Source organism: Pleurodeles waltl, chromosome 7 (assembly GCF_031143425.1).
Source record: "Pleurodeles waltl isolate 20211129_DDA chromosome 7, aPleWal1.hap1.20221129, whole genome shotgun sequence".
Taxonomy (NCBI): Eukaryota; Metazoa; Chordata; class Amphibia; order Caudata; family Salamandridae; genus Pleurodeles; species Pleurodeles waltl.
In genome coordinates, this window is record NC_090446.1 from 1,137,072,443 (window position 1) to 1,137,099,232 (window position 26,790).

General features: G+C 48.2%; 1 protein-coding gene across 5 annotated transcripts in view; it reads right to left on the reverse strand.

Annotated features, from left to right (window-relative positions):
- Positions 1-26,790, reverse strand: part of UNC13D (unc-13 homolog D) — an 876,342-nt gene that overhangs the window by 187,627 nt on the left and 661,925 nt on the right. For all 5 annotated transcript variants that reach the window (XM_069200183.1, XM_069200186.1, XM_069200185.1 and 2 more), the window contains exon 29: positions 24,780-24,863. In XM_069200183.1, the coding sequence (XP_069056284.1) occupies positions 24,780-24,863 (84 nt within the window). The remainder of the gene's footprint in view (positions 1-24,779; positions 24,864-26,790) is intronic.

The window sequence follows — 26,790 nt, forward strand, 5'->3', positions numbered from 1 at the left end:
AAGTAGATAATACTAATGCTCTCTTTTGAGGTAGTGTGGTCGAGCAGTTCGGCTTATCAGAAGGTAGTGCAAAGCGTTTGTTGTACACAGTCAAGAAATGAGGCACACACTCAATGATTAACTTCAGGGCAATTGTTTTACAAAAATATATTTTGTTACTTTATTATTAGAACCAAAAGGTCTTTGTTGCAGGTAAGTACAGTAGTAAGTATCAGACATACGTGTCAAATGTACTTTGTCTGGGTTTTGCAGACAGAGCAGTTTACAAATAAGTAACACTTTTCAATTTCAAAGTTGACTGTGCAATTTTCCATAGGAGGCAATAGAGTCATGGGGAGAGGGGAGTGTTAGCACATTTAACATAAGTACACAACCTAAGATTCCACTCTTCGGGGGTTAGGATGTACACAGGTCAAAGCCTGGAGAGTTTAGGTCAGTACTGGGGGGGGGGCAGATCAACACCAAGCACACACCCTTAGCGGCACAGGGGTGGCCGGGTGCAGGATGCAAACAAAGAGCAGGGCGACCAATCCTTTTCAATGGGGGGACCCCGGGATCACAAAAGATACTGCAGGCTGGGTCCAGGGAGTCCATTCTGGGAAACCAAAGGCTGCACGGGCACGGGAGGTGCCTGCTAGATGTTGCTGGACTGTCGGTCTGATTCTTCAAGGCCAGGGGGATGCAGGTGCATGGGTCTCCTTGGGCATCAGATATCATTGTCAGATCTGGTTGCGGTCAGGGGTGCCTTCCGCATTCAGAAGTCACTGTGTTGGTCAGGAGGGATCAACTCAGAGTGGACTCGAGGTCAGAATTGCCTTGGGCCCTTCTCTGGACCGGTGGGCCACGTGGACTTGGGCCATGGGCATCGGGTGGAGAGTGGGCAGGGCTCGCGTATCCGGGGTGGTTCTGGAATCATTTTGGAGATTTATTCAGGACAAGACCGCTGTCCTTGGGAGTTCTTGATCCTTTACTGGGCAGTCAGTTTTCTGGGGGTATTCAGAGGTCGCTGGTCCTGCTGGATGCATAGCCTTTTAGGAGCACGGGTGTTTGAAGCTGCAGACAGGCCAGTAGGGCTGGGGTCAAATCAGTTGTTTGCTTGAGAGTCTTCACTGCGGGGTTGGCTTAGCAATCCTTTTTCTTGCTTCTTTTCCTCCTCTTCTTAAGGTCACCGGGAATCTGAATACTAGATTTAGGGGCATTACAGGGGTCAGAGGGCAGGAGCCAATGGCTACTGTCCCTGAAGGTGGCTACACCCTATTTCTGCCCACTCCCTTTGGGGAGGAGGGCACATTCCTAACCCAATTGGTCCTTACTGTCCTAAACAAGATGGAGGATTCTGCAGGGAGGGGGCCATTTCAGCTTTGGACACCTCAGTGGTGGTCTGAACTGCAGTGGTCACTCCTCCCTGTTTTACCTAATTTTCCTGCCAGACCTGCTGCTAAAAGTGGGGCTTGAACTGGGGGGGTGGGGGCAGGCATCTCCACTAGTGGGAGTGAACTGGGGCACTGTAACATGAGGCTTGAGCCTTTGAAGCTCACCACCAAATGTTACAGTTCCTGCAGGGAGGAGGTGTGAAGCACCTCCACCCAGAGCAGGCTTTGCTCCTGGTCCCAGAGAGCACAAAGGCTCTCATCCCATGGAATCGGAAACATGTATTTTAGTGGCAGGCTGGCACAAACTGGTCAGCCTTACACTAAAGGTTTGGTTGAAATACGGGGAGCATCTCTAAGATACCAGACATCCCAGACTTCAGTGAAGCCATCATGGACCTGAGGAGTTCGTAAGGACAAACTCCCAGCCCATGTACTTAATATGGCTACACTGTACTATCAATTTTTAAGAATGGACTTAGGCACTGTAGGGGCATATTGCTCATGCAGCTATCCCCTCACCTGTGGTATAGAGCACCCTGCCTTACAGCTGTAAGGTCTGCTAGAGGGGTGACTTAGCTATGCCACAGGCAGTGGTTGGTGGGCATGGCATCCTGAGAGGGATGACATATCGACTTTACCCTTTTCTCCCCACTAGCACACACAAGCTGCAATGGCAGTGTGCATGTGCTTGGTGAGGGGTCCCCCTAGTGTGGCATAATACATGCTGCAGCCCTTACGGACCCTCCCTGATCACCAAGGGCTTTGTGATTACCAGGATTCCAGCACACTTTCAGTCAAGTCATCATCAATATCAGGTAAAACATGGGTGGGGTTAAGCATGCCAAATGGGCACTTTCCTACACAACCCCCTCCCAAACGAAAGAGGATGAGACTAACCTTTCCCAAGAGTCTTCATTGTCTAGGTGGAAGAACCTGGAAAGTCCATCTGCATTGGCATGGGCATGGCTCCTGCAAGGAGATGGACCACCTTAAAAGTTTAGGGTTCTCACCTTTCATTTGCATCAGCCATCTGAGAGGTCTGTGGTCAGTTTGGCACCTGTATCCCTCAGGGCTTCCACCTTAGTTCCATTAATGAAGGGATGCTGCCTGTATTTGTTCATGTTAATTGGCCAGACAGCAAGAGTGACAACATCTACCCCACTCTCAGAAACTAAAGTAGCTTCAGTGTGGACCCTGATTTGCTCTGGGCACACTATTGATCCCACCTGGATACTGGCTATAACAGTGCTAGCTGGTTCAGTAATAGGGGGATTCTTTTTGAGACAGGCCAAGTCTCCAGTTTGGTGTTCATTCTGTCTACAGTTGTGACACCAAGCTTTTTTGGGATTAAAGTGCTTACCTTTGTACCCATTGGAAGTTTGTGAAGAGGCTTGGGACAACCCTCTGGGGGGCCTTTAGAAGACTCTTTACTTTTATCCTTACGTGTCTCACTACTCCTCCCCTGGGGAGGCTTTGTAACCCCTTTTGGTCAGCCCCAGTGGAAGTCTTGGTCACCCTAGTTGTTACCCAACGGTCTGCCTTCTTTCCTAGTTCTTGGGGAGAATTTGTCCCTAGGTCTACTAGATATTGATGCAACTTGTCATTGAGGCAGTAACTCTTTTTCTAAATTCTTTAGTTATGCTTTTTAACACAATTCTAAAACAAAGCGCAATTGCTTTATCACACATTACAATTTCTATGCCAATCAGGTATTTCTTATAAGCTTCCCAATATTGTGTAGGTCTGCTGGTTGGAGGAGCCAGTTTGTTATATGTATCAGTTTGCCTGTTGCAATATACCATGTCCTTGTGCAATTCCTCAATCATTGGCAACGACCCTCGATCCCAGAGCATGGCTATCCGACACTTAGCTAGCAAAAGTTCCATGGATATCAAACGCCGAACTGTCTTCTCCACCTCCCTCTCCCAGGCGAGCAGTGCCAAGAGCGGTGCACATTTCAGCCGGTGCCCCATATACCTTCTAGTTCTGCAAATATTTCCCCAAGAACTGCTGAATGCCTGGACAGGACCATGCCATATGGAAATAACCCGCCTGGTCTTCCTCACATCTGGGACAGGAGGCCTCTGTGCACAATCCGTATTTATATAGTTTGAGAGGTGTATAATATACGCTATTTATGTATTTAAAGTGTATCAGGCGATGCCCGCCATTCAAGGAGAGTCCGTAGGTCACTAAACAGCAGTATTGCCACTGTTTGTTCGTTAACTGTATTCCCAAATCTCTCTGCCATTCGATTCTGGCCTTTATCAGCTCATGCACATGTGCCTTCTGCACATGCGCATAGAGTTTAGACACCAAGCGACGAGGTTGTGCATCTGTGATAATCATAGAGAGGGGCTGTATGTCTGGTGGTTCCCACAGCTCCTCACCCGAAATGGCGCCCATTGTATGCCTGGCTCTATAAAAATTATATTGAAGAAGCGGGGTAGGTGCACGTACCTGCTCCGCCGTCACTGCCCAGGTGCGCATGCCACCCTCATGGAAAAAGTCACCCATTGTCTTAATTTGTAACTTATGCATTGCCTCCCCCACATTTTTTATCACACCACAACGCATACCACGCACACCATTCCAGAGGCACATGCGGAAAATACAGCTGCCGGCTCATCAGGCCTGCATGGTAGTATTCAGGGAAGCAAATTCCCCATATCGACGAGAGGGGGAGTAAAATATCCTGTTAGGCAAAGGACCTGGGGCCGCCAGCTCGCATTCTATTTTTAAATATGGCAAGTCCTGAGAGCCATGTATCCAGGTGTGGGCAAACATAGCATGAGTAGCCCTATAATACGTCTCTAAATCAGGTGCATTGAGCCCCCCCATCTCGTACTGCAGGGTCAAAGTCTGCCACTTAATTCTTGGATGTTTTCCTGCCCAGGCTAGCTTAATAAGCAGGGCCCTCAAGGTTGCAAAACCACTCTCGGCAGCAACATAGGGATATTCTGGAAAAAGAATACAAATCTCGTCAGCACCACCATTTTCATGAGGGTTATCCGACCCACCAACGAGAGCGGCAACCTGATCCATCTCTCCACATCTCTCGCCAGCACTTTAATTGCAACATCATAATTATCTGACATTACTATCTTAGGATCGGTGTGGACCCTGATTCCCAGATACCAAACTGATCCTGTTTCCCACTTAAGGGGGAAATCCACATCCACAGGAGTCGTGGCTGGCGTCAGGGGGAACACAATGGACTTGTCCCAGTTGATCCGTAGACCAGAAAGGGCACCATATTTTATGACCTCTCGTAATATCAGTGCTACGTTACAGTGAGGGTCTCGGATGTATAGTAAAGTGTCATCGAAGTGTCATAGATATAGTAAGTGTCCCTGATTGCCATGATATTCCCACAATGCACATGCAAGCGGTTCTGCGACTATCGCATACAGCAGGGGTGACAACGGACACCCCTGCCTAGTGCCCCGAGAAATGTGGAATGCATCTGATACCGAGCCATTAACTTTAAGCCTGGCCAAGGGCTTCTCATATAATGTTGTCACTAATTGTAAGAAAAAGTCCCCCACGCCCAACCGCCACAGGACCGCCATCATAAAGTGGCATTCCACAGAATTAAAGGCCTTCTCTGCAACTAGGAAGACTGCCACAGCTTACGTCTCCGGGTTCAAGTTTTGTATAGCACCAAACACTGTGCAGAAGTTAGCTGTGAGACTACGGCCGGGATAAACTCTGATTGCTCAGGTTTAATCAATTTAGGTAAAAGTATGGCCAACCAGTCTGCCAGGATCTTAGCATAGATTTTGGTGTCTACATTTATTAATGATAGCGGATGGTAGGATGAGGTTTGCCAGGTTTCAACAACGCAATCAACATCGCCTCTCGCATTCGAGGGTGGCATCACCCCAGCCTCCGCCATCCCTCAGATGCGGGAACAATATGTCCTGGAAAGCTTTGTAAAACTTCACTGTCAACCCATCTGGTCCTGGAGCTTTCCTCTCTGCCATACCCCCTAGGGCTCTACTCATCTCTGCAGTGGTCCAGAAATGCTAGAAGACCAAGCTTTTAAACACCTACTGCAAACGGCAATTGGTGAGTTTTTTACCTTCAACTTGGGAACAACGTCTTCCAGAGCACTTGAATGGGAGACATTTAAAACAGTAATTAGAGGAATCTGTATTAATGAGAACAAAGGGGTCCGACGGTCATTGGAATTAGAAATCCGGGGGCTCGAGGACTTCCTTAGAGATATTGAACGTAGAAGACCAGATTGTCCAAATCTGACCTCCCTTTTGGTGGAAAGTAAAGGGAAAATAGCTGAAGCAAATACAAGGCTGAACCGCTTTGACTATAAGAAACACCTGACTAAGCAACATGCGGAGGGAGATAAAGCAGGAGCACTTCTAGCATGGCTTGCTACTCCACCGAAACAGCAAACAGTAATAGTAGAAATTGAAGACACCACAGTTAGCAGTATCTATGGTCAGAAAGTAATAAACGCAAGATTTGCTTATTACTATTCCAAATTATATGCACTGCCTACCGAAACTCTTAGTACCTCCCAGATAAAGGAATTAGAAGAACTTGTTCTCCCTCAATTGGTAAATGAGGATAGTTTGGCCCTCGCCGAGCCTATCTTGATGTCAGAGATCAAAGCCACAATCCAAAGTATGGCAAGAGGCAAGGTCCCGGGTGCACATGGACTTCCAGTGGAGTTTTATTGTGTGTACCAGGAGCAATTAGCCCCGCAACTTTGCACACTATAATCTGAAGCATGAGAAAGGGGATGCCTGCCTCAGTTCACAAACAAAGCTGTCATGATACCATTTCTGAAACCAGATAGACCTCCCAGTGATGTTCGATCCTACCGACAGTTGTCCATGCTTAACATGGACTATAAGATACTTAGTCGGATACTAGCCACAGACTATTGCCCCATATGTCTTCATTAATTCATCAAGACCAATCTGGCTTTATCCCCCAACGTAGTACAGCACAAAATATTAGACGGCTGATCTCAATACTTGGGAGATCGGCTCTCTTCCCCCTCTTTTCAAGAGCCAATCCTAGTTACACTGTTAAAACCTGGTAAGCACCCACAAAACCCAAATTTCTACCGTCCACTGTCGTTTATAAACACTGATTCAAAGATTTTTGCCAAAATCCTTTTTTTTAATAACATGTTTTTATTGGTTTGTTTCAAAAATATGGCACTGAGATAATGCACATACACCATTATGCCATGCAGGGCTCTCATGTACACAGCAGAACTGTCAATAGGGTACACAATACTCAAGAAATCAAGTGCATGATACTATATACATGAAAAATATATAAGCAAACAACAGCTTAACTGGGACCAGCCATGGGAACAGGAAGGGGGCTGGAGAGAGAGGGCAGAGGACAGTAGACAATCATCCATGGGAAGGGAAAGGGGGCCCAAGAGCCATCTTTAGTTCGCCCTGTGCACCCCAGAATCCCAAAAGCAGCACATCACAGGTATAGCTCAATTTTTTTTGGGTGCTGACCCATCCCTAGAATTGGTGGTGCGGTGCATCACTTGGTCAGACTCCCCAAGGCTGTGTGTGGGGTGAGTGCCGCTGATACAAACTCTGACAAACTATTTAACATACCCTCCCATATTTCTAGATACCGTTTGGCATTGTCGTTATTGCGCACTGCTCGCAGGCACCTCTCTTCTGCTACTTCCCATTCTAGGACTGTTAGCCACTTACTAACTGCTGGGGCTGTAGATTGCATCCAGTGTATAGTTACCCTTTGTTTAGCCAAGACCAGACCCAACAGAGCAAATCTATGGCAGATTCAGGTCCTAGGTTGAGGCGTCCGGAGCATCTTAAGCAAACAATGTTGCACGGAAGACTCTATCGCCACCTGGGTGACTTCCTGCATTGTCAGCAAGACTCCCTTCCAGTACCCTTGTCGTAGTGCACCACAGTCTCATGTCATATGACGAAAAGTTGCTGGTGTCGTCCCACAGTGAGGGCAGTCTGGAGAACAAGCCTTGCTAATCCTATGTAGACACAGAGGGGTTAAGTAAGCTTGGTGTAAATAGTAAAACTGCGTGGGTTTGAACCTCACATTGCTGGCCACCTCCCTAACCTGTCCAAATGCTCTCTTCCATGCACTCGAGGTGAGGAGCATAGTCAGCATCTCCTTCCACTTGCCTTGGACTGCTGTTGTCTGTGTGACGATCCCCTTTAAGGGCAATATAAAAACGTGATATCAGGCCTCTGGATGACCCAGAGTCTAATATTATCTGTAGGGTCTGGGAAACCAAGGGCTCGGCGGGGAAGGTCGGCCAGATCTCACAAATTATGCAAGATACTTTGACATATTGGGGGAACTGCCCTTTATGAAGATTTAATATATCTTGCGCATCTGCTATTGTGAGGAATACATTGTTGAGGAATAGGTCACCAACAGTGGTGCAACCACCTGTAAACCATTGTGTCAGAACCATCACCGACTGAATATAACATATAGCTTTCAGCCATCGCAGGTGCAGGAGCCTGGCATAGGGGGTTCGGTGCAACACATGTGTCATTGTGACAAACCAGCCATCATATTGGCTTCGTGCCCAACCTGGGTGGATAACTACACAGAGTAAGAGGTTGCCCAAATAAGGGAGGAGATCGTGTTCCAGCTCTAAATAGAAGGACCCATCATCCACGTTGGGAGCATACACATTCAGAAAACAGATTTTGTGTCTGTCCACTAAACCACATAGAAAAAGGTATCTACTGTCTACCTCCATCCTAAAACTTTGCATCTGAAATGGTACCTGAGGCGCAACCCAGATGGATACACCACGGGCTCAGTTAGAGTATCCCCTCCATTTCCTCTGCAGCTTCTGTGTCCTGGAGATGAGTTTCTTGCAGAAGGGCAAACTGTATACCCATAGGAGATGATACAAAAGAGAGGAGAAGGGGGGAGAGGCGTTGGTTTAGCCAGCCCCAAGTATTCCAACACAGTCTCCCACAACCCCAGTTATCTGTGAGATGAGCTCATCCCCACAAACAGCCACAAAGCTCCAGAACTGCCCCCACTGCACACCTCACTCCAGCCACTAAACTTGTATTACTCCTCAGGCTGGTGCAACTGTTGCACTTGTTGAGTATAGTTTGGGAAAGTAAGGATGACATGATTCTCAAATTTGAGTTCCCAGCTTGGTGGACCTCTCGAAGGATAGCATCTCTAGCCCTATAGTTGAGATCCCTCCCTGTGAGTGTGCGGAGGAAGGCCCCCGTTGGATGTCGAATATAATCTGGGAAAGTAAGGATGACATGATTCTCAAATTTGGGTTCCCAGCTTGGTGGACCGCTCGAAGGATGGCATGTCCATCCCTGTAGTTGAGATCCTTCCCTAAGAATGTGCGGAGGAAGGCCCCCGTTGGAGGCGGAGGCACCAGTGCTTGGTGAGCCCTCTCCACCATGAAACATGTGGACAACTGTGCCGAGGGGTCTACAGTAGTGATTTATTGTTCGAGAAAGAGTTCCAGACTCTGGCCTTCTGCACCCTTTGGGAAGCCCATGAAGCGAAGGCTGCACCAATGTAAACGGCCCTCTGCATCCTCAACCCTGGACTTCAATGTGTTCATTCTGGTTGACAAGGACACCAATCTGGAAACCTCCTGCTCATTAGATAAGGTGCGCTCCGCCACTCTGAGGAGATCTGCACATCGGCGACAGACACAAATCTCAAGGGGAGAGGCAGGCAAGGGTGACAGGGGGGTGGGAATAAAAAAAAATAAATAAAAAAATTACCTGTTCCTGGTGTCAGCCGCCTCGCTCCTCATCCCTCAATGGCGTTGGTGTTCTAGTAGTCCCTGGGACACCTGCACAGGCTCCCCATGCGATCCTGAAGCTATACCTAGCATAAAAGCAACAATAGTCATAGAAATGTGAAGTTTCACTGTCTCACCTGTGTGTCATTGGAAGTATTGACGTATCACTAATGTTCTGTTGTCCACATCCTCATCCTCTGCCTCCTCATCCTCACTGTCCTCAGGGTCCACTGCTGCCAGAGGGGCATCTCCAGTCTCTTCTGCCTGCAGAAAAAGGTACATGGCGTCTGAGGGCTAGGTTGTGCAACATGCAGCATGCCACTACTATCTGGCAGACTTTCTCAGGTGAGTAGCACAGGGATCCACCTGTCAGATGGAGGCACCTGAACCTGGCCTTCAGGAGGCCGAAGGTCCTCTCAAATGATCCTTCTGGTTCGCCCATGTGCCTCATGATAACGTTCTTCTGCCCTTGTCCTGGCATTCCTCACAGGGTCAGCAGCCACAATAGGTTTGGGTAGCCAGAATCACCTGCAAGTATCGAGGGACAACATTTAGCGAGACACTATCCTATTTGGCTAACAGCAGAGGCATACACCAACATACCCTGGGTGGGGACCAAGGCTTACCTATAAGCCACACCCTGTGCCTCTGTAGTTGGGCCATCACATTTGGGATGCTGCTATTCCTCAGAACAAAGGCATCATGCACTGACCCAGGATATTTAGCATTGACTTGGGAGATGTACTGGTCCGTCAGGCACACCATCTGCATATTCATGGAGCGGAAACTCTTATGATTCCTGTACACCTGTTCATTCTGCCGGAGGGAGGGGCGGGGGGACAAATGCAATATGTGTTCCATCAATCGCCCCAATAATATTGGGGATATGTCCTATTGCATAGAATCCTACCTTCACAGTGGCCAAATCTTTCACCTGGGGGAAAGCAATGTAGCTGCACATGTGTTTTACCAGGGCAGACAAGACACTTGCCAGCACGATTGAGAACACTGGCTGTGACATTCCTCTGCCAAGCCCAATGCCACTTGAAAAGAACCTGTTGCCAGGAAATGGAGCACTGATAGAACCTGCACAAGAGGGGGGATTCCCAGTTGGATGACGGATAGCTGAGATCAGCCCAGGCTCCAACTGGGCACACAGCTCTGTGATTGTGGCCCTGTCGAGCCTATAGGTGAGTAATATGTGCCTGTCTCCTCCAGTGCAGCTAATTCCACCAGGGGTCTGTATACGGGGGTATCTCCATCTCCTATTCATACGCAGCGGTAGGTATTTAAGGGGCACAAGAGTGAGTAGACTCTCACAATTTGAACAACTATACCACAACAGCAGCCCACATCATGCAATCATGTATTGGGACATTGTAATTTAAAAGTATATGCCTATTTATCCTGTGTCACAGCAATTATCAATAGGCCTGTTCACCCCGCCTGAAATGGCGACCGCCTGTCCTGTGTGGAGGGGCAGGTGTAAGTGAGGTAATTCCGCCCACGTTGTGTGCCGTGGCAGTAGGCGGTCGTGATCCACAGTGCAATTCCTCATTGGATAATATTTGGCCCTATTGGGTACAGTGGTCAATGGGGATCTATGCGGGCGGTGACGGTGTACACCTCCGTGGACGTGACCGCCATTTTCTATCTGATTCCTCACTTGTTTCCTGACCTTCCACAGGTGAAGACCTACACTGCATGTGCTGCTGTGACCTGTGTCTGGAACCTACCTTGGCCCATGTGACCAGGGAAATGGCCCCAGCCTTCACTTCGGAGGAGTTGGAGCAACTGGTGGATTAGTTCCTATCCCAGTACGGACTGCTGTATGGGCCTCCAGACCAACAGGTGAGTACACTGTGGGCACGATGCATGTGGCATGGATGCATGGGGATGTGTGTGAAGGCATAGTGAAAGGGGGGGATTGTCTGTTGGTGGTATACCTGTAGTGCGCTAGGCAATGTGTGTGCCAATGGTGATGGAAACGGGCATGGTAGGTTTGTGTGACAGCCTGGACTGTTAGTTTAATGGTGTTTTCCTGTCTTTATTGCCTCTGCAGGTCAGCGACCATCAGAAGAAGAGAATATGGCGTGCCATCGCCAAGGAGGTGCGGACCCTGGCAGTCTATGGCAGGCGGAGCACCCACTGTTGAAAACGGTGGGAGGACCTGAGATGCTGGGCACGGAAGACCGCAGAGGCCCAGCTGGGGATGGCCTCCCAATGAGGAAGGGTTGCCCGTCGGACCCTAACCCCCCTCTTGGCCGGCATACTGGCGGTGGTGTACCCTGAGCTGGATGGGCGCTTGAGGGAATCACAGTAGCCACAAGGGGGTGAGTACAGTGGGTACCATTACAACTTATGGCTGGTGGGGTGGTATCCGGGTGGTGGTTGTGTGTTAGTGGGTGGCCCTAACTCCAGGCCAGACATTGCAGCGTGGGTCCTCTGAAGGGTAATGGTTGCATTGCAAATACAGGTAACCTAGCTTTTTAGTATTCACTTCTAGGCAGGGCTGAGTGGGTCCCAGATGTGATGCAGTAGGCGGTGTGTGCTCCTCTTCATGCCTTGGTGACTAGCCATTTCACTGGTAGTGCATTGCATAGTGCGTAGGCCTGTTCCCTGTGTGTGAGCGTACTGTGTACGCCAACGGTGGTGTTCTTGCAGTCATTGACCCAGTGTATCCTCTGTCTCTCACCCCCCCTTTCTTGAGTTGTCATCCTGTCCTTGTGTGCATTAGCATCATCTGGCGGAGTAGCAGGGGCACCAGCGACAGAGGGAGCTGCATCTCACAGGACCCTGGAGGACGCTGAGGGAACAAGTGGGATGTAGAGCGAAGGGAACACCACAGCGGATATTGGAGGGGACAACACAGACTCTTATACCTCCTCCGATGGGAGCTCCCTGGTGGTGGCGGACAACTTTGTGACCACCCCAGCTGCAGGTACAGCCGCCACCTCTGTACCAGCACCGCCCTCCCAGTAGCCTCTCAGCGAGTAGCTCGTGCCAGCTCACCCAGGAGGGTGGGCATCTCCTTTGCCCCAGGCACCTCAGACCCTGCCCCAGTGAGCCCTGCTGCCCTCAGTGAGGAGGCTTTTGACATCCTGAGATCCATCTCTGTAGGGCAGTCAACCATTGTGAATGCCATCCAGGGGCTGGCATCCCAGATGCAGCAATGCAATGCATTCCTGGAGGGCATTCATGGTGGTTTGGCGGCTCAAAAGAGTTTGATTCAGGCTCTGGCCTCCTCTCTGATGGCAGCCATTGTCCCTGTTTCCACCATCCCCCCTCCAACTTCCACTTTCCAGTCCCAGTCTCCTCAACCCCTACCAATCCCAAGCACACAGACAGACTAGCATGCACACAAGGCAACACGTAAGAGTGGCACAGGCAAACACAAGCACCACACTTCATCCCATAGGCACTCACACAAGCACCATACCATTGCAGACACGACAACATCCACAGCCTCCACTGTCTCCCCCTCTTCCCCCCCTCTCTCCCAGTCATATCCACACTCACACCTGCATGCTGTACATCTACATCCACTATCAGCATCGTCACACCAAGCAGAACACACACCTCACTGGCAGACAGCTCCACAACAGCCATGCACGTGTACCATGTGTCCTCTCCCACCCTATCTGCCCCCCCTCCTAAAGGACACAAACGCAAGCACTCAGACACCCAACAGCCATCCACCTCACATCAGCATAAAGCCCATGCACCAAATCCAGCAGACATATACCTCCAACAACCACTCCCTCTTTCTCCACTCCCATTACTCCTCCCTCGTCCCGCCCCAACGTCCCTAAAAAAGCTTTTCCTTTCCCAAATTAACCTTTTCCCTACCACTCCCCCCATTCTGCACGAATGGGAAGGATACCAAGGACACAGCCCAGCACCTCAGCCAAACAGGCCATGGGGACAGTGGTAGCACCACCTACTCGTGGTGGTAAGGATACCAGACCTAGGACATTGAAGGAGAAGGAGCCAGCACCACCAGGGATAAAAGGGAAGAGTCGTGCACCAGCTGTGAGGAAGGGGAAGGCGCCTGCACCAGCTGTGAAGAAGGAGAAGGCACCTGCACCAGCTGTGAAGAAGGAGAAGGAGCCTGCACCAGCTGTGAAGAAGGGGAAGGAAGAAGGAGCCTGCACCAGCTGTGAAGAAGGGGAAGGAGCCTGCACCAGCTGTGAAGAAGGGGAAGGAGCCTGCACCAGCTGTGAAGAAGGGGAAGACGACTGCACCACCAGGAAGAGAGGGGAAGAGCCCATCCACCCCTGCCAAGAAGGGTAAGGGGACGAGACACTCTACACCAGAGGAAGCTGTCAGGCTAACACCGCCACCACCAACAGCTGTCACAGGGCCCCCAGCGCCAGCTGTGGATGTGCAGCCATCAGTAAGTGCAGGGGCTGCCCAGGAGCCTCCTCCAACAACCACCACAATGCAGCCATCAGTGAGTGCAGGGGCTTCCCAGGAGCCTCCACCAACCACCACCACAGTGCAGCTGTCACTGCCGGCAGATGCCATGTAGTCCACCCTCCAGGGGCTACTGTGCAGGCTGCCCCCTCCAGAACCAGTGTGCAAGTCAACCACTCCAGAGACTGTGGCCTTCACCCACTTGAGAGACTGTGGCCTGGCACTCCCCAGGACAAAGCAATGGGCATGTTTCTCCTCCAGAACCAGTGGGAACGTTCCCGTATTCGGCTGAGGTACCCCCCTGAGGTGCCTTCCTACTTACAAAATGATGCCCCTGCAGTGTTCTCTCCGGCTGTGTCAGGGAACATGTTGGGCCTTGAAATGTGCCATGTGACCTTGTGTGCCCTCATGACTTTGGACTGGGCGTTGGCCCTTTATGGACATTTGTATATATTTGGTTCGTGGGGTGGATTTTGCTATCCTAATACATTGTTGTTACTCCAGCATTATGGTCTGTGTATTATTCTGCCGTGTGTCTTGTGCAACTGGTTTATGGGTGCTGGTTGTGTGTATGGTATGTGTGTGTGTCGGGTGTGTGTTGTGCATGTGTGTGTCACTGTCGTTTTCCTCCCTCCCTCCCTTGTGTGCTAGCATAACGTAGAAGATCATTGGGAAAACTTGCAGTTCAGGTTCCATGGCGGCGTGGTTCTTCCCTGTGTCTCCAATGGTGAGTCCTTTCACTTCTGAGCTCTGTTTCCACCAGGCTTTTGTTGGTGTTGGTACCACCCCAGAAAAGGTGACGATTGCAGTGTCATGATATGGTGGGCAGTACTTTGTCTCCTGCCTGGCTGTTGGCAGCTACTGGCGTGGTGGCTGTTGTTTCCGCCGTGGCGGTTGGTGTGGTACATTGCCTGTCTATGGGAGTTATCACCGCTGTGGTCATAACTTGGCAGTACTTACCGCCAGCCTGTTGGCAGTATTACTGCCACTTTATCACCCACCACCAGGGTCGTAATGAGGGCCATAATATCTTTTGCTCCCACCCAAGAGCAGACCTGGGGACATATGGGAGCTCCTGCATGAATTTCTACCAATGCAGGGTGCCACTGAACCTGCTGGATGCCCTGATCAACAGTAGGAGCAAGGTCATATTGTATTACCACTGCTGCACCACTGTTGGAAATCTGCCTGGATCCTCTGGGCTGGTTTTGCCTTACTGAGGACCTTCTTCATGGGTACATGATTGGTGTGGATGGAGCTTTTCCATAGGGGTGGTTGGACCACCCAGATGCAGCCCTATCAGACTGTAAATGACACTGCCTAGCCAGACTGACTAACTGCTTTATACTATCTAGATTATATACTATACTATAATGTAATGCATTGCCCTGGGGAATGTTTAAAGCAATGATGTTTCTTCTGCTTTACTTTCTCTGTTGCGATTAATAAATAAAACTAAAAAGAAAAGCTGAAAAGAAGACCAAAGCAGTAGAGTTACAAGAACAGTGTTGAGGGAGTTAAAGGTGCTGAGTAGGACCGAGTGGTCAACAGTGTTGAAGGAGGTGTAGAGGTCTGGTAGATTAAGTATGATAGTCTATTGAAGTGGCCTGAAGCAATAAAATTGGAGGTTTGCGAGACACCAGTCTTGGATACATAAAGCACACAAAAAAACAGACAGGTGGAGGATTCAAAGGGTTATTAGAGAGGGTGACGGCTTTGCAAATGGTTGATGACTGGCTGTTAAGTGGAGAGAGAAAGGAGGTATTTAACTTTGATTTTTGTCAGACATGATAATACCATCGGAAACTTGAAACATTGTGAGACAGTCAGTAGTTAACGAAAAGGGAAAGGTCACGCGAGAGAAGTATAAACAAACAACAATATAGCCAAACGTTTGATAATTTAAGATACAGCTGGAGCATAAAATGAATAATGTATTAAAGCACAATTTAGATAATGCGGGATAAACATTGTTTAGGGGAAGAGTCCAAACAATAATGGCTTGGGCAAGGGTAGTTGCTTGATTTGGTTTACACTTCCTCTATTTTGTGTAGAATGAACCACATGTCGATTTTTATGCAATGTGGTGATATGCTTTGTAGTAGACAAGATAGCAGAGTGGCTAAGGTGCACTTCTTTTTATTGTGTGGAGGCAGTGACTTAAAGAAGCCCCTATGGACGGTCTATGGATGATATCAGAAGCTTAATGTTGCGAATGTTCTAGGTGAGGTTTTTTTTCCTTGGGCCACAATAATGCTAAAATAGGATTCCATCTGACACATTGCTGTGGTACAAAATAAATTGCAGTAAACAGTAGATACCTTTATCCTTTTGAAAAAGTAATTGTAAAACTGTTGTGAGGGAGCGCATTTAGCAACTGTTGGCAAGTTTCTCCTAGAAGAAAGGGTCAATAGTTTGGTCCATTTGTAAGATAATTATTGCTGTATTCCTCAAACCAGAACACAGTAGGTATAATTTTGATAGACACCCTGGGCCTCCTATCACTAATTCTGTCAAGACAGGAATTCCATTAGCATTTAGGAGGTAAACTCACTTTTCCTGAGCAAGTACGCAAGAAGATTCTCCCCAGATGCTTTGTTAAGATGTCAAAAAGAATATCCATCTCTCCAAGCCAGCCATTTTTTAATGCTGGATAATCATCTGCCTTAAAATAGCTTGCAGCCAAGAAGCTTGCCACACCCAGAAGGGAAGAGGTAAGGAAATGGGGAACTCGCAGCCCAAAATCTTCAGCTTGGGCTATGAGCGTCAGACCTGATCTTGGTAGCTAGACTGAAAACCTCCTCTCTGGCAAGCAGACAAGGGACAGCTCAGGCAGCATAGAGGATGGGCACCCATGACGTGACCGGCTGGCATGGTTGAGCAAACAGCAGGATGGGCACTCACACCAAGATACACCACAAAGAATAATGAGAGGAACATTAGGGAGGATTATTTCTGAAATGAGTTAATTTCACCGACCATAGAATGGTGACCAACTGATCAGCACTGTGTGTCAAATTAAACTACCTTGAAAGTTCTCCTTAAAGACACAATAGCCCTGGAAGCCTGCCTACTTGAAAAACTTTCCAAGTTTGGCAAACCAGTTGTAGATCCCATTACCTGTGGACACTGCACAGAGCATGGAAGCCTGTCATTAGCTGCCCAAGGAAGTCACTACTGAGTCATGGGTAGTACCAACTTGGATTCAACCTCCCAGGAAGGGGAGTGTTGACATATTCTTGTCCACAAGTTGATTCCCTCTCAATGACCAAAGATCTCATGCCTCAGTCTAGTCACATCCTCACTTAGGTCTCCGAGTAAGCTTTTCCAATAGCTCTGTAGTTCCACCACCATTAAAGTGACCCATATCTTTCCATAAAATGCCTTACTGGTCATGGTATCGGAAAAAGGACCACTGTATTAGAGATGAGTTCTGAAATTTTTTATTACTGTCAGATTTTGATCATGCTTAAAACTATGTTTGACACCTTTAAGTGTTCACCCATTTCTGAATAACCAAAAAGGGAGTTTTATACATATGAAATTGTTTTTGAAGATTATAGTCCTTAACTATTAACAATTGATCATCTTTTGCCTGTACATTCATTCCTATATTTCCAGCCTGTTGTTTGACACTGTCCTTCACCATCTCTTAAATTTGTTATGTACAGTTTTTACTTTCAGTTGCCTGGCCCAAGCCACAGTGAAAGAAGGAGAGCTTTGGTGGCTTAGGGCCTGCTTTAGGGTTTGGCAGACAGATTACTCTGTCACAAACGTGACGGATATCCTGTCTGCCATATTATGATTTTCGTAGGATATAATGGAATCGTAATACAGCAGATGGGATATCCATCTTGTTTGGGACGGAGTAACCCCATCCACCAAATTCTGAATCAGACCTTTAGTATTTCTCCTATATGTGGAATAACTCGGGCTGTCAGATCAAAGCTGACTGCTAGGACTACCTCTGCCATATCTGTAGGAAGCTGGCTCTTTTAATACTGGACCAAAATGAGGTACACTGTGCAAAGAGTCCAAGCAATCCCCCAGAGGTATCACTGAGGCACATATGACACCCCAGATGCTCTCTTTTGTGGTAGTGTGGTCGAGCAGTTAGGTATATCAGATGGTACTGCTAAGCATGTCATGCACACACTCATACAGTAAGTGAGACGCACACTCAAAGAAATCCGACACCAATTTATAAAAATAACACACACATTTATATAACTTTTGATACGAATATCACTGGAATCATGTGACTACTTTTTGAGTTAGTAATTTTTCTAGTTTTTTAAAGTTGACAGTGCATTTTTCAGATGCTGTAATGTTATCCTACGGAGGAACAACAAACACTGCATACAGGTGTAGTACAGCAACTTACAGGATCTATCTCCTGGATTACAGGTAAGTATGGGGCAAGGTCCAAGGCCACACCAGCAGGTCACCTCGGGGAGCACTGGGGCGGCCGGGTGCAGTTCACCACCGGGTTACAAAGTTGCTGCAGGGATGGACTGGATGATCAATCCAGGGTAACCCACGGGGGGCTCGACCCTTGAGGTCATCGGGCATGTGGGGAACACTGTCGGTCCACTTCTACTTAGGCTGTGAGGCGTGGGTGCAGTGGTGTCTTCTGGCATCGGGTCCGGTGCTGGAGTTCCTAACGATTGCAGGGGGCCAGCAGAAACAGTCTGCAGTGGTGGACTGGGGGTCCACTCTGACCAAGCCAACAAATGGGCTCAGGTCTCACAAGGCTGGGAGACGTGGGGACTCCCTTGGTCCTCTTCTCCTCAGCCCTGGGAAGATGGATGCAGAGGTCTCCTGAGGTGTCTGGTCTTTGTCTTCAGGTCACTTGCGGTGGCTGGGGGTTTGCAGAAACAGGCTGCAAATGCTGTTGTGAAGTCCACAGAGGGCAAACTCAAAGTGGGCTTCGTCTCTGGAGGGCCTGGGGACCACGCTGACACCATTGGCCCACTTCAGCTAGGGCTAGGTTGTTGGGTGCAGCAGTGATGTCCAGTGTTGGTTTTTTCGGCAGTCCCGGTCCTCACAGTTCTTTCTTTGCTTTTCTGCAGATCCAGTGAAGCAGTGTCTCTGCTTCAAGGGAGTTCTCATCAGCAATTTGCGAAGCACTGGCAGCCTTCCTAGGTTCTTGGAGGCTGCAGCGGCAGGACAGGTCAGTTGGTCCTTGAGGGCTGAGTGCACCAGGTAGGCTGGCATGGTTGGTGCCAGGTAAGTCGTGCTCTTCGGTTCTCGGGTCCAGCAGGCCATTGTCCACGTCTTCCTTTTTGTCCAGTGAAGATTCGAAGATCTGGTATCCGGGAGCCTGCTAAATACTCAATTTATGGGCTTTTAAGGGGAGTGAAGGGCAGAAGCCAATGGGCTACCTACCCTTGGGGTCACTACACCCTCTAGATGACCACTTCCTTTGGGGACTGGGCATCACTCTGTCCCTAATTACCACCACACACAAGATGGCAGAATTTCTAAAGCTATGTGCATTTCAGGCCAGACACCCTAGGGGTGTGTCCAGCCTGGAAAGACAACACGCCTCATGCACAGCTAATTGTCCTACCTGTCCAGGTGCCAGATGGGTCCTGGGGTGAGAAGGGGGGGGGGAGAAATCGGCATCTTTCTCTGAGAGAGGCCAGATCTACATACCAAAGGTAGTGGGCTTCTTTGAAGCTTCCTGCCTTGAAATGCAGACCATCCTGTTGAGAGGGATGTGCAACATCCTAGCCCTTGCAGGCTTTGTTTCTGACTTCCAGAGAGCAAAGGCTCTCACCCCTGGGGGTCAGATTCTTGTCTGTTGGTGGCAAACTGTCTAGAACTGGTCAGTAACCTCACCAGCAGTTGGTAGGGTTTGATGGGGCACCTCTAAGGTGCCCTCGGGATGCAAGTATTAATAAATCTGTCACTGGAATCAGGTAAGGTTTATTAATACAAGATGTTTGATACCAAACATCCCTATTTTCAGTACAGCCATCATGTATCTGGGGAACTCATATTGACCAGTGTCCAGCACATGTATTTAAAATGGCTTCATTGTTCACTTACTATCTCTAAGAATTGACAAATACAAAGCAGGGGCATATCTGCTCTTGTAGATATTCCCACACATGTAATATAATGCACCCTGCATTAGGGCTGTAAGGCATGCTGTGGGGGTGACTCTTATTTATTGCAGTTTTTAGGGGACATAGCACAGTCTGTGTGTCATGTCATATTTTCACTTTCAGGGAGCACCTTGTCAAGCAGCTTGCAATGGAAGTCTGCATGAGGTTTGTGCTGGGTCCCTTAGAGTGGCATGAGACATACAGAGGTGCTAAAGGGCCTGGCCACTTGCGGATCACAAGACCAAGGGGGTTATTACAACTTTGGAGGAGGTGTTAATCCGTCCCAAAAGTGACGGTAAAGTGACGGATATACCATCAGCCGTATTAGGAGTCCATTATATCCTATGGAACTCGTAATACGGCTGGTGGTACATTTGGGACGGATTAACACCTCCTCCAAAGTTGTAATAACCCCCCAAGTGTCTTGTTTTGAGAAAGGAAGGAACACTGGCACTGGGGAACTGGTTAGCAGGAATCCAGTGCACTTCAGTCAAAGTTGCATCAAAAAACAGGCAAAAAGGACAACCCATTTCTCCCATCATGTTTTGGACGGAATTAGTATTCTAGGGTCAGGATTATGCCCACCTTCCATTGAAAGTGGTCATATAGAGGGTGTAGTCACTTTAAATGTAGGCAACCCATTTGCTGCTACTTGGCACTCCCTGTAAATTGAGTATTTAGGTGGCATCCCTAAACCCAAGAACTCAGATTTGATGGATCAAGAGAATGAGGACAAAAAAGAGCCACTGCCTGGCGAGAAAAGAAGAGCTGTGGACATTTTGAAGTGAAACTCTGCCTACCCGCACCTTTCTTGACAGTCACGACAGGTAGCCTGCCAACACTTCAAAACCACTGCCAGTCTTCCATGGAGTAGAGCCTGCAGTCATCAAGTACCAAAAAGCAGAGTCCGGTCTACCGCCTTGCAGCTCCCCGGCCCTGACCAATGCACCAGACAACCAGGAGGAGGTACCCGTGCTCTGGAGGACCAGGACTGTCTCCCCCACCAAGTGTGACGACGGCAGGACCAACCGAGCTATACAGTGCCTATCCCCGGGGTACCTGATGCCCTGACCCAGCATCAACAGCGAGAATCCAGTTGGGACTAAGCAGTTGTCGATGGTTGTCAGCATCCCTGAGACCCACTCTGTGAGTGTCTCAGCTGTCCAGATTTGGCCCCTTCCAGCTGGTTGACCCCAACCGCGAGAAGCCCTTTTGCGCACATAGCCTGGCATCCCTGTCCACTCTGCATCAGAGCTGTCTGGCCCACGTCCCGAAGAACCGTCTGTGCCCCCTTGGGAGCCAAACCCCATTTGGGAGCTATCGAACTAGTCCCCAAGTCACCCTGTGCAGCCTGTTTTAGGTGTCCCGAATTCTTTGTAGCGCCCAGCTACAACCACACCAGCAGCCTGTTCTTGGTGGAATTCGGGGAGCTCTCAACAAACTTCTGGTTATACTTTAGATCTTGGGCCCCTACATCTCTAATTCCAGAAGGTGAACCCCCAAAACCTACTGTACTTACCGTTATGCATTATTGACTTTTCTCTCGATAGGATTGCATTGTGTGTAAACGTGTACAGGTTTGAACTGTTCACTTATTTTTAACTTTTAAACACTATACCAGTACTTACTCTTTTGCCAAGTTCTTGGTTTTAAAATATATATATATAAAAAAGTGTTATTTTTCTAAATGGGTCTCGGATTTATGCTTTGAGTATGTGTCTGATTTATTGCCTCTGTGAGTACAACAAATGCTTAGCACTACCTTCTGATAAGCCTAACTGCTCGCCCACTCTATCACAAAAGAGAGCGTTAGTGTTATCTACATTTGCCTCTGTCAACCAATTAGGGATCCACTGCACTCTGTGCATGGTGTACTTCTTTTTAGTGCACCTCATAGAGAGGCAGCTTTCTACAGTACTGCAACCAAAACTGAGCTTCTCACAATATTATGCTATGTTATTCGTAGAGTGAGTGATTCACACTGTGGTGTATCCTCGTGCTGACTGAATCAGTGAACTCCAATCAAAATAAAGGGCTATATGATGTGCACCCTCATACTGTGCCTATTTTGGTGTTGTATAGACCCCAAGGTCAGATCCATTGTGAGCCTCTTAAGTTAGCCTGTCCACCTTTGACCCATTGTAGGAGGCTGGCCTGGTTTGTAGTGGGTACCTATGGTACTTACACCTTATACCAGGTCCAGTTATTCCTTATGAGTGAAATGTAGGTAGTATCTAGAAGCCAGGCTCTATAGAGGTAGCTGAGCAGCCAAGGCTTATATAGGAGACATGCAAAGTTCATGCAATACCACTGTAGTCACACAGTACTCACACACATGAAAGAAAATACTCAGTGTTGCAAAAATAAAGGTACTTTATTTTGCTGACACAAATGCCAAAAGTACCACAGAGACTATACTCCCTTAGGAGGTAAGTAATGCACAAGATGCAGTTTCTTCGGTGAGAAGGTGAAGTGGAGGATGCAGAGGATTCCTGCTGGAGACTTGCAAACCACCCAAGACAGAGACCCTAAATACCCCTGAAAATGGGATTGGTCAGGTAAACGGGTAAACACCTATCAGGGGAGGGCTCTGACATCACCTGCTGGCACTGGCCACTTAGGTGCTCACAGAGTTCCCTGCCAACTTGGAATCCAAGATGACAAAATCCAGGGACCCTCTGGAGGAGCTCTGAGCAATGCCCCTGGGGTGATGATGGACAAGAAAGTGGTCACTCCCCTTTCCTTTGTCTAGTTTCACGCCAGAGCAGGGACTGAGGGTCCCTGTACTGGTGTAGACTGGATTATGCAAGGAGGGCACAAAATGTGCCCTTCAAAGCATTTCCAGTGGCTTGGATAGGCTACCCCTCACAAGCCTGTAACACCTATTTCCAAAGGGAGAAGGTGTAACACCACTTTCCCAAAGGAAATCATTTTTTCTGCCTTTCTCGGCTTGAGCTGCTCAAGCAACAGGAGGGCAGAAACCTGTCAGAGGTGGCAGCAGCTGGGGCTGTCTGGAAAACCTCAGAAGGCTGTAATGGCAATACTGGGAGTACTCTAAGGAGCCCCCAGAGTGCATGGAATCATACAACCAATGCTTGCAAAAGCCTTGAGGTATGATTCCAACATGTATATCAAACATGCCTATGTTCGGAGTTACCATTATGTAGCTGGACATAGGTAATGACCTATGTCCAGTACACATGTAAAATGGCATCCCCGCACTCACCATAGTCCGGGAAAATGGTCCTGGAGGTTGTGGGCGCATCTCTGCTAGTGCAGGGGTGCCCTCACACACAGGTACTTTGCACCCTGCCCTCAGGGCTTGAGGGCCTACTATAGGGATGACTTATAAGTGACCTGGTGCAGTGTAATTGGCAGGGAAAGGGTGCATGCACCTTTTCACTCAGGCTTCAATGGCAGTCCTGCAGAAGCCTTTGCATGGGTCCCCTATGGGTGGAAAATTATATGCTGTAGCCCATAGGGATACTCTGGAACCCCAATGCCCTGGGTATCTAAGTACCATATACTAGGGACTTATAAAGGAGCAGCAGTATGCCAAGTGTGGGTGAAATTCTGGGTTACCAGTACACAACAACTATAATTTAAGGGAGAGAGCATAACTACTGGGGTCCTGATTAGCAGGATCCCAGTAGACACAGTCAAACACACTGACAAACAGGCCAAAAGTGGGGGTAACCAAGCTAGAAAGAGGCTACTTTCCAACACCCACATGCCACGTCATTATCTTTTGCGGAAATTGTGAAAGTGTCAAATCATCCAAACAATGACCTTGATGAAGGTGACACAAGTCTGATACCTGTTCCCTCATATCTATGTTTCAAGGTCAGACAGTGAATGCACAAAGTAAACAAGTATCCTAAACTGGCACATTTCTGTCATACTGGTTCATACCAGTTATGAATTGAACTGTCATACTGATTCATACCAATTAGGTCTGGAACTAGGTGCAAAGTCCCCAATTTAGGGAAAAGGTCACTGGTCAATTCTATGAAACCCCCATGGAGTGACCGCTAATTCAGAGAGATCTTCATTCGAGGAAATCGCAAGAGGACCTCCCAGACTGTTGTACTACAGCAACATTGATTCCTATACTGAAAGCTGATACCAAGCCACTTTTGGGAGGAGAAGAGCTGAGCTCTGCTGATGTATGTTTTTCTTTCAAGGGAACACTATTTCCCATCTGAAGTTTGATAACCATAGTTTATCTGCTGTGAACAGGTTTGCAGTGCACTGAGTCCCAAGAAACTGTTTATATTATTTGTTCTGTTAGTGACATGCATTACTGCTGTATTAATTATCTTTTGTCTGGTTATTAATCTTGTACTAAGGAACAAGATGAGACGGTTGAAAGAAACACTTACAAATATATAGTGTTGTTTCCTAGTGCAGCACTTGTGTATGATATTGCAAAGAACAAAATTGAGTTTGAATTACCACTGTGTCCCTGACCTCTTTACTGGACTGTTAGTAACCCAGAAACCCGAGACACTACATCAACAAAGTATGTTAATTGGAGTTGTGTGGGGCTACAACAACATGGACTTTCACACTCAAGTGTTGGTTGACTGAACTAAGTTTAGGCACCCATGATTGGGAAAGTCAATCCTTGTCGAACTAGACCAGAACCCTAGCTAACCCAACAGTGGGATGTATTGGAAATACAATCCAGAGTGAGGTATTCAGTTCTTTCATACTTCAACGGCCGTTCTGGAGAGGGAGAAGAAAAGGGACAGGGAAAGGGAGGGGGGGAGAGAGAGAGAGGAGGGACGGGGAGAGAGAAAGAAGAGGGACGGGGAGAGAGAAAGAAGAGGGACGGGGAGAGAGAAAGAAGAGGGACGGGGAGAGAGAAAGAAGAGGGAGGGGGAGAGAGAGAGAGAGAAAGAGAGGGAGGGGGAGAGAGAGAGAGGGCGGGAGTGAGAGAGAGAGTGTGTGTGTGTATGTGTGTGTGTGTGTGTGTGTATGTGTGCGTGTGTGTGTGCGTGTGTGTGTGTGTGTGTGTGTGTGTGCGTGTGTGTGTGTGTGCGTGCGCGCTGTCTCTCTTTCAGAGTGCCCTGCCATTAGAGCTGTCCTTACCTGTTGCTTAATTCTGCTTTTGAAATATTTCTCTATGAGCTCATGGGTGTTTGACACACTGAGGTATAACTCATTCTCCAGAGCCTGAAAGAAAAATAATACAAATAAATCTCATTAGAAAAATGATGAACATCTCCCAATAGAAAACAGCATTTTTATTTTGAAGTTACCTAATTTTGCATTTTTTGCCTTTAAAGAGAAGCAACCTGCTCCCTGGACTACTGTCCAGCACGCAGCTGGATTATCTTTGGTGCAGATGCACACTCCCTGGAGAAATGTGAAAAGGTTCTGATAGCACTACACTATGCAGGAAGGCATAGGCTAATACGTTACATGTTCTGTTGAATAAAAACTTGACTACGGCAGCATCACCCAGGAACTCAAAGAAATTACAGAACGTCCAGAACGCCTCCCCCAAACTCATCCTGAATATCCCACGCCTCAGCCACATTACCGGCCACCTGAGAAACCTTCACTGGCTACCCATCAACAAATGAATTACCTTCAAGCTGCTCATGCACGCCTACAAAGCCTTCCACAACACCGGACCTGCATACCTCAACCACCTCCTCTCTTTCTACACCCCCACCAGACATCTCCGCTCTGCCCCACTAGCAATGTGTGTGCCATTTCTGGGGGATGGAAGTTAGTGGGCATTATGTTCCTTCATGATTAGTGTCACCTGATCTAAAGTATTCTCTTCTATGTATTCTTGTGTTAAGTAACAATTTAGAAGGATGTGTGGCTAGCGGCCAGGGGAATGAGACGTGCATCACATCAGCTACTCTGATAGCCACCCTACATCAGCAAGCATCTTTCCTCTGAGGGGGTGCCCTGGCCTGTCACGCAACACTGGCACAAATGGGCAGGGAACTGGGCTCAAAAAGACGGGTATATGTTGAACAGATACCCCACACCACCGGCTGTCAATTGAGGATTCTGGTGGTGCAGGAAAAGGTACCGGGGGGCTACACACCCAATCTGGCAAAGTTGACAGTCAGAACAGTAGGTGATAACGAAATCTCCATGAGCCTACATACGTCAGGGGCCCGGCATCTAGACGATCAACAGCAAGTAAGTGGCCCCATAAGACAGGCAGATGGATCAGCAGACAAACATGGGGCCCTGTGCTGGAGTTAATTCAAAAGGAATCTGTGGTGATTGGCAGGGATATGAGGAAAGAGTCTCCGCTCAGACTCCTCGGACAGTGGAGGCGGTGTTATAAAATTCCTGAAGAGTCCTCAAGACAGGGTGTGTACGCCAACATGTGGCTATTAGTGGATGGCTCTGAGCCCCCTGACCTCTTCTCCTTGGACTGGACCTGGAATTCCTCAGCATTCAAACCTGTGCCCCCCCACCAGAGCATTGCGTAAGCATTTGTAAACATACTAACCCTGCACCAACACAAAACGAGGGCCTGAACAAGTGGGGGACAGTCTGAGCATTGTGTAACTGTAGCGAAGGTAAACAGCACACAGAAAGTGAAGTGGGCCGGAGGGTGTCTGCAGAAGTAAAACAGGAGATGCCCTCTAGAAGTAGCCCAGTAGATTGATAACTCCTCTAATCTATGAAGGCACATGCCCACATGGGAACCCTATGTTGATGGAGGACAGGTAGACATAGGCGAGGCAGGTAGACCACCACCCTGGGCAAGTCTGTGGGGTACAGGCCACCTGTTAGAAATAAGGTCTCTAGTTGGCAGTCAGTTTGCATCCTGTCCAAGTAGGGACCCTCATTCTACTCAGGGTAAGGGAGATTCACAGCTCAGGTAACCCCAGATCACCCTCTTGGTGGCTTGGCACAAGCAGTCAGGCTTATCTCAGAGGCAATGTATAAAGTATTTGTACAAACACACACAGTAACACAGTGAGAACACAACAAAAGGACTCCACGCCAGTTTAGTAAAAAAGCTAATATTTATCTAAATCAAACAATATCAAAACGACAAAAAGCTCCAACTGGGGCTATCACAACATTATTGAGTGAGTCGTTACCAACAGTCCGGTCGTGC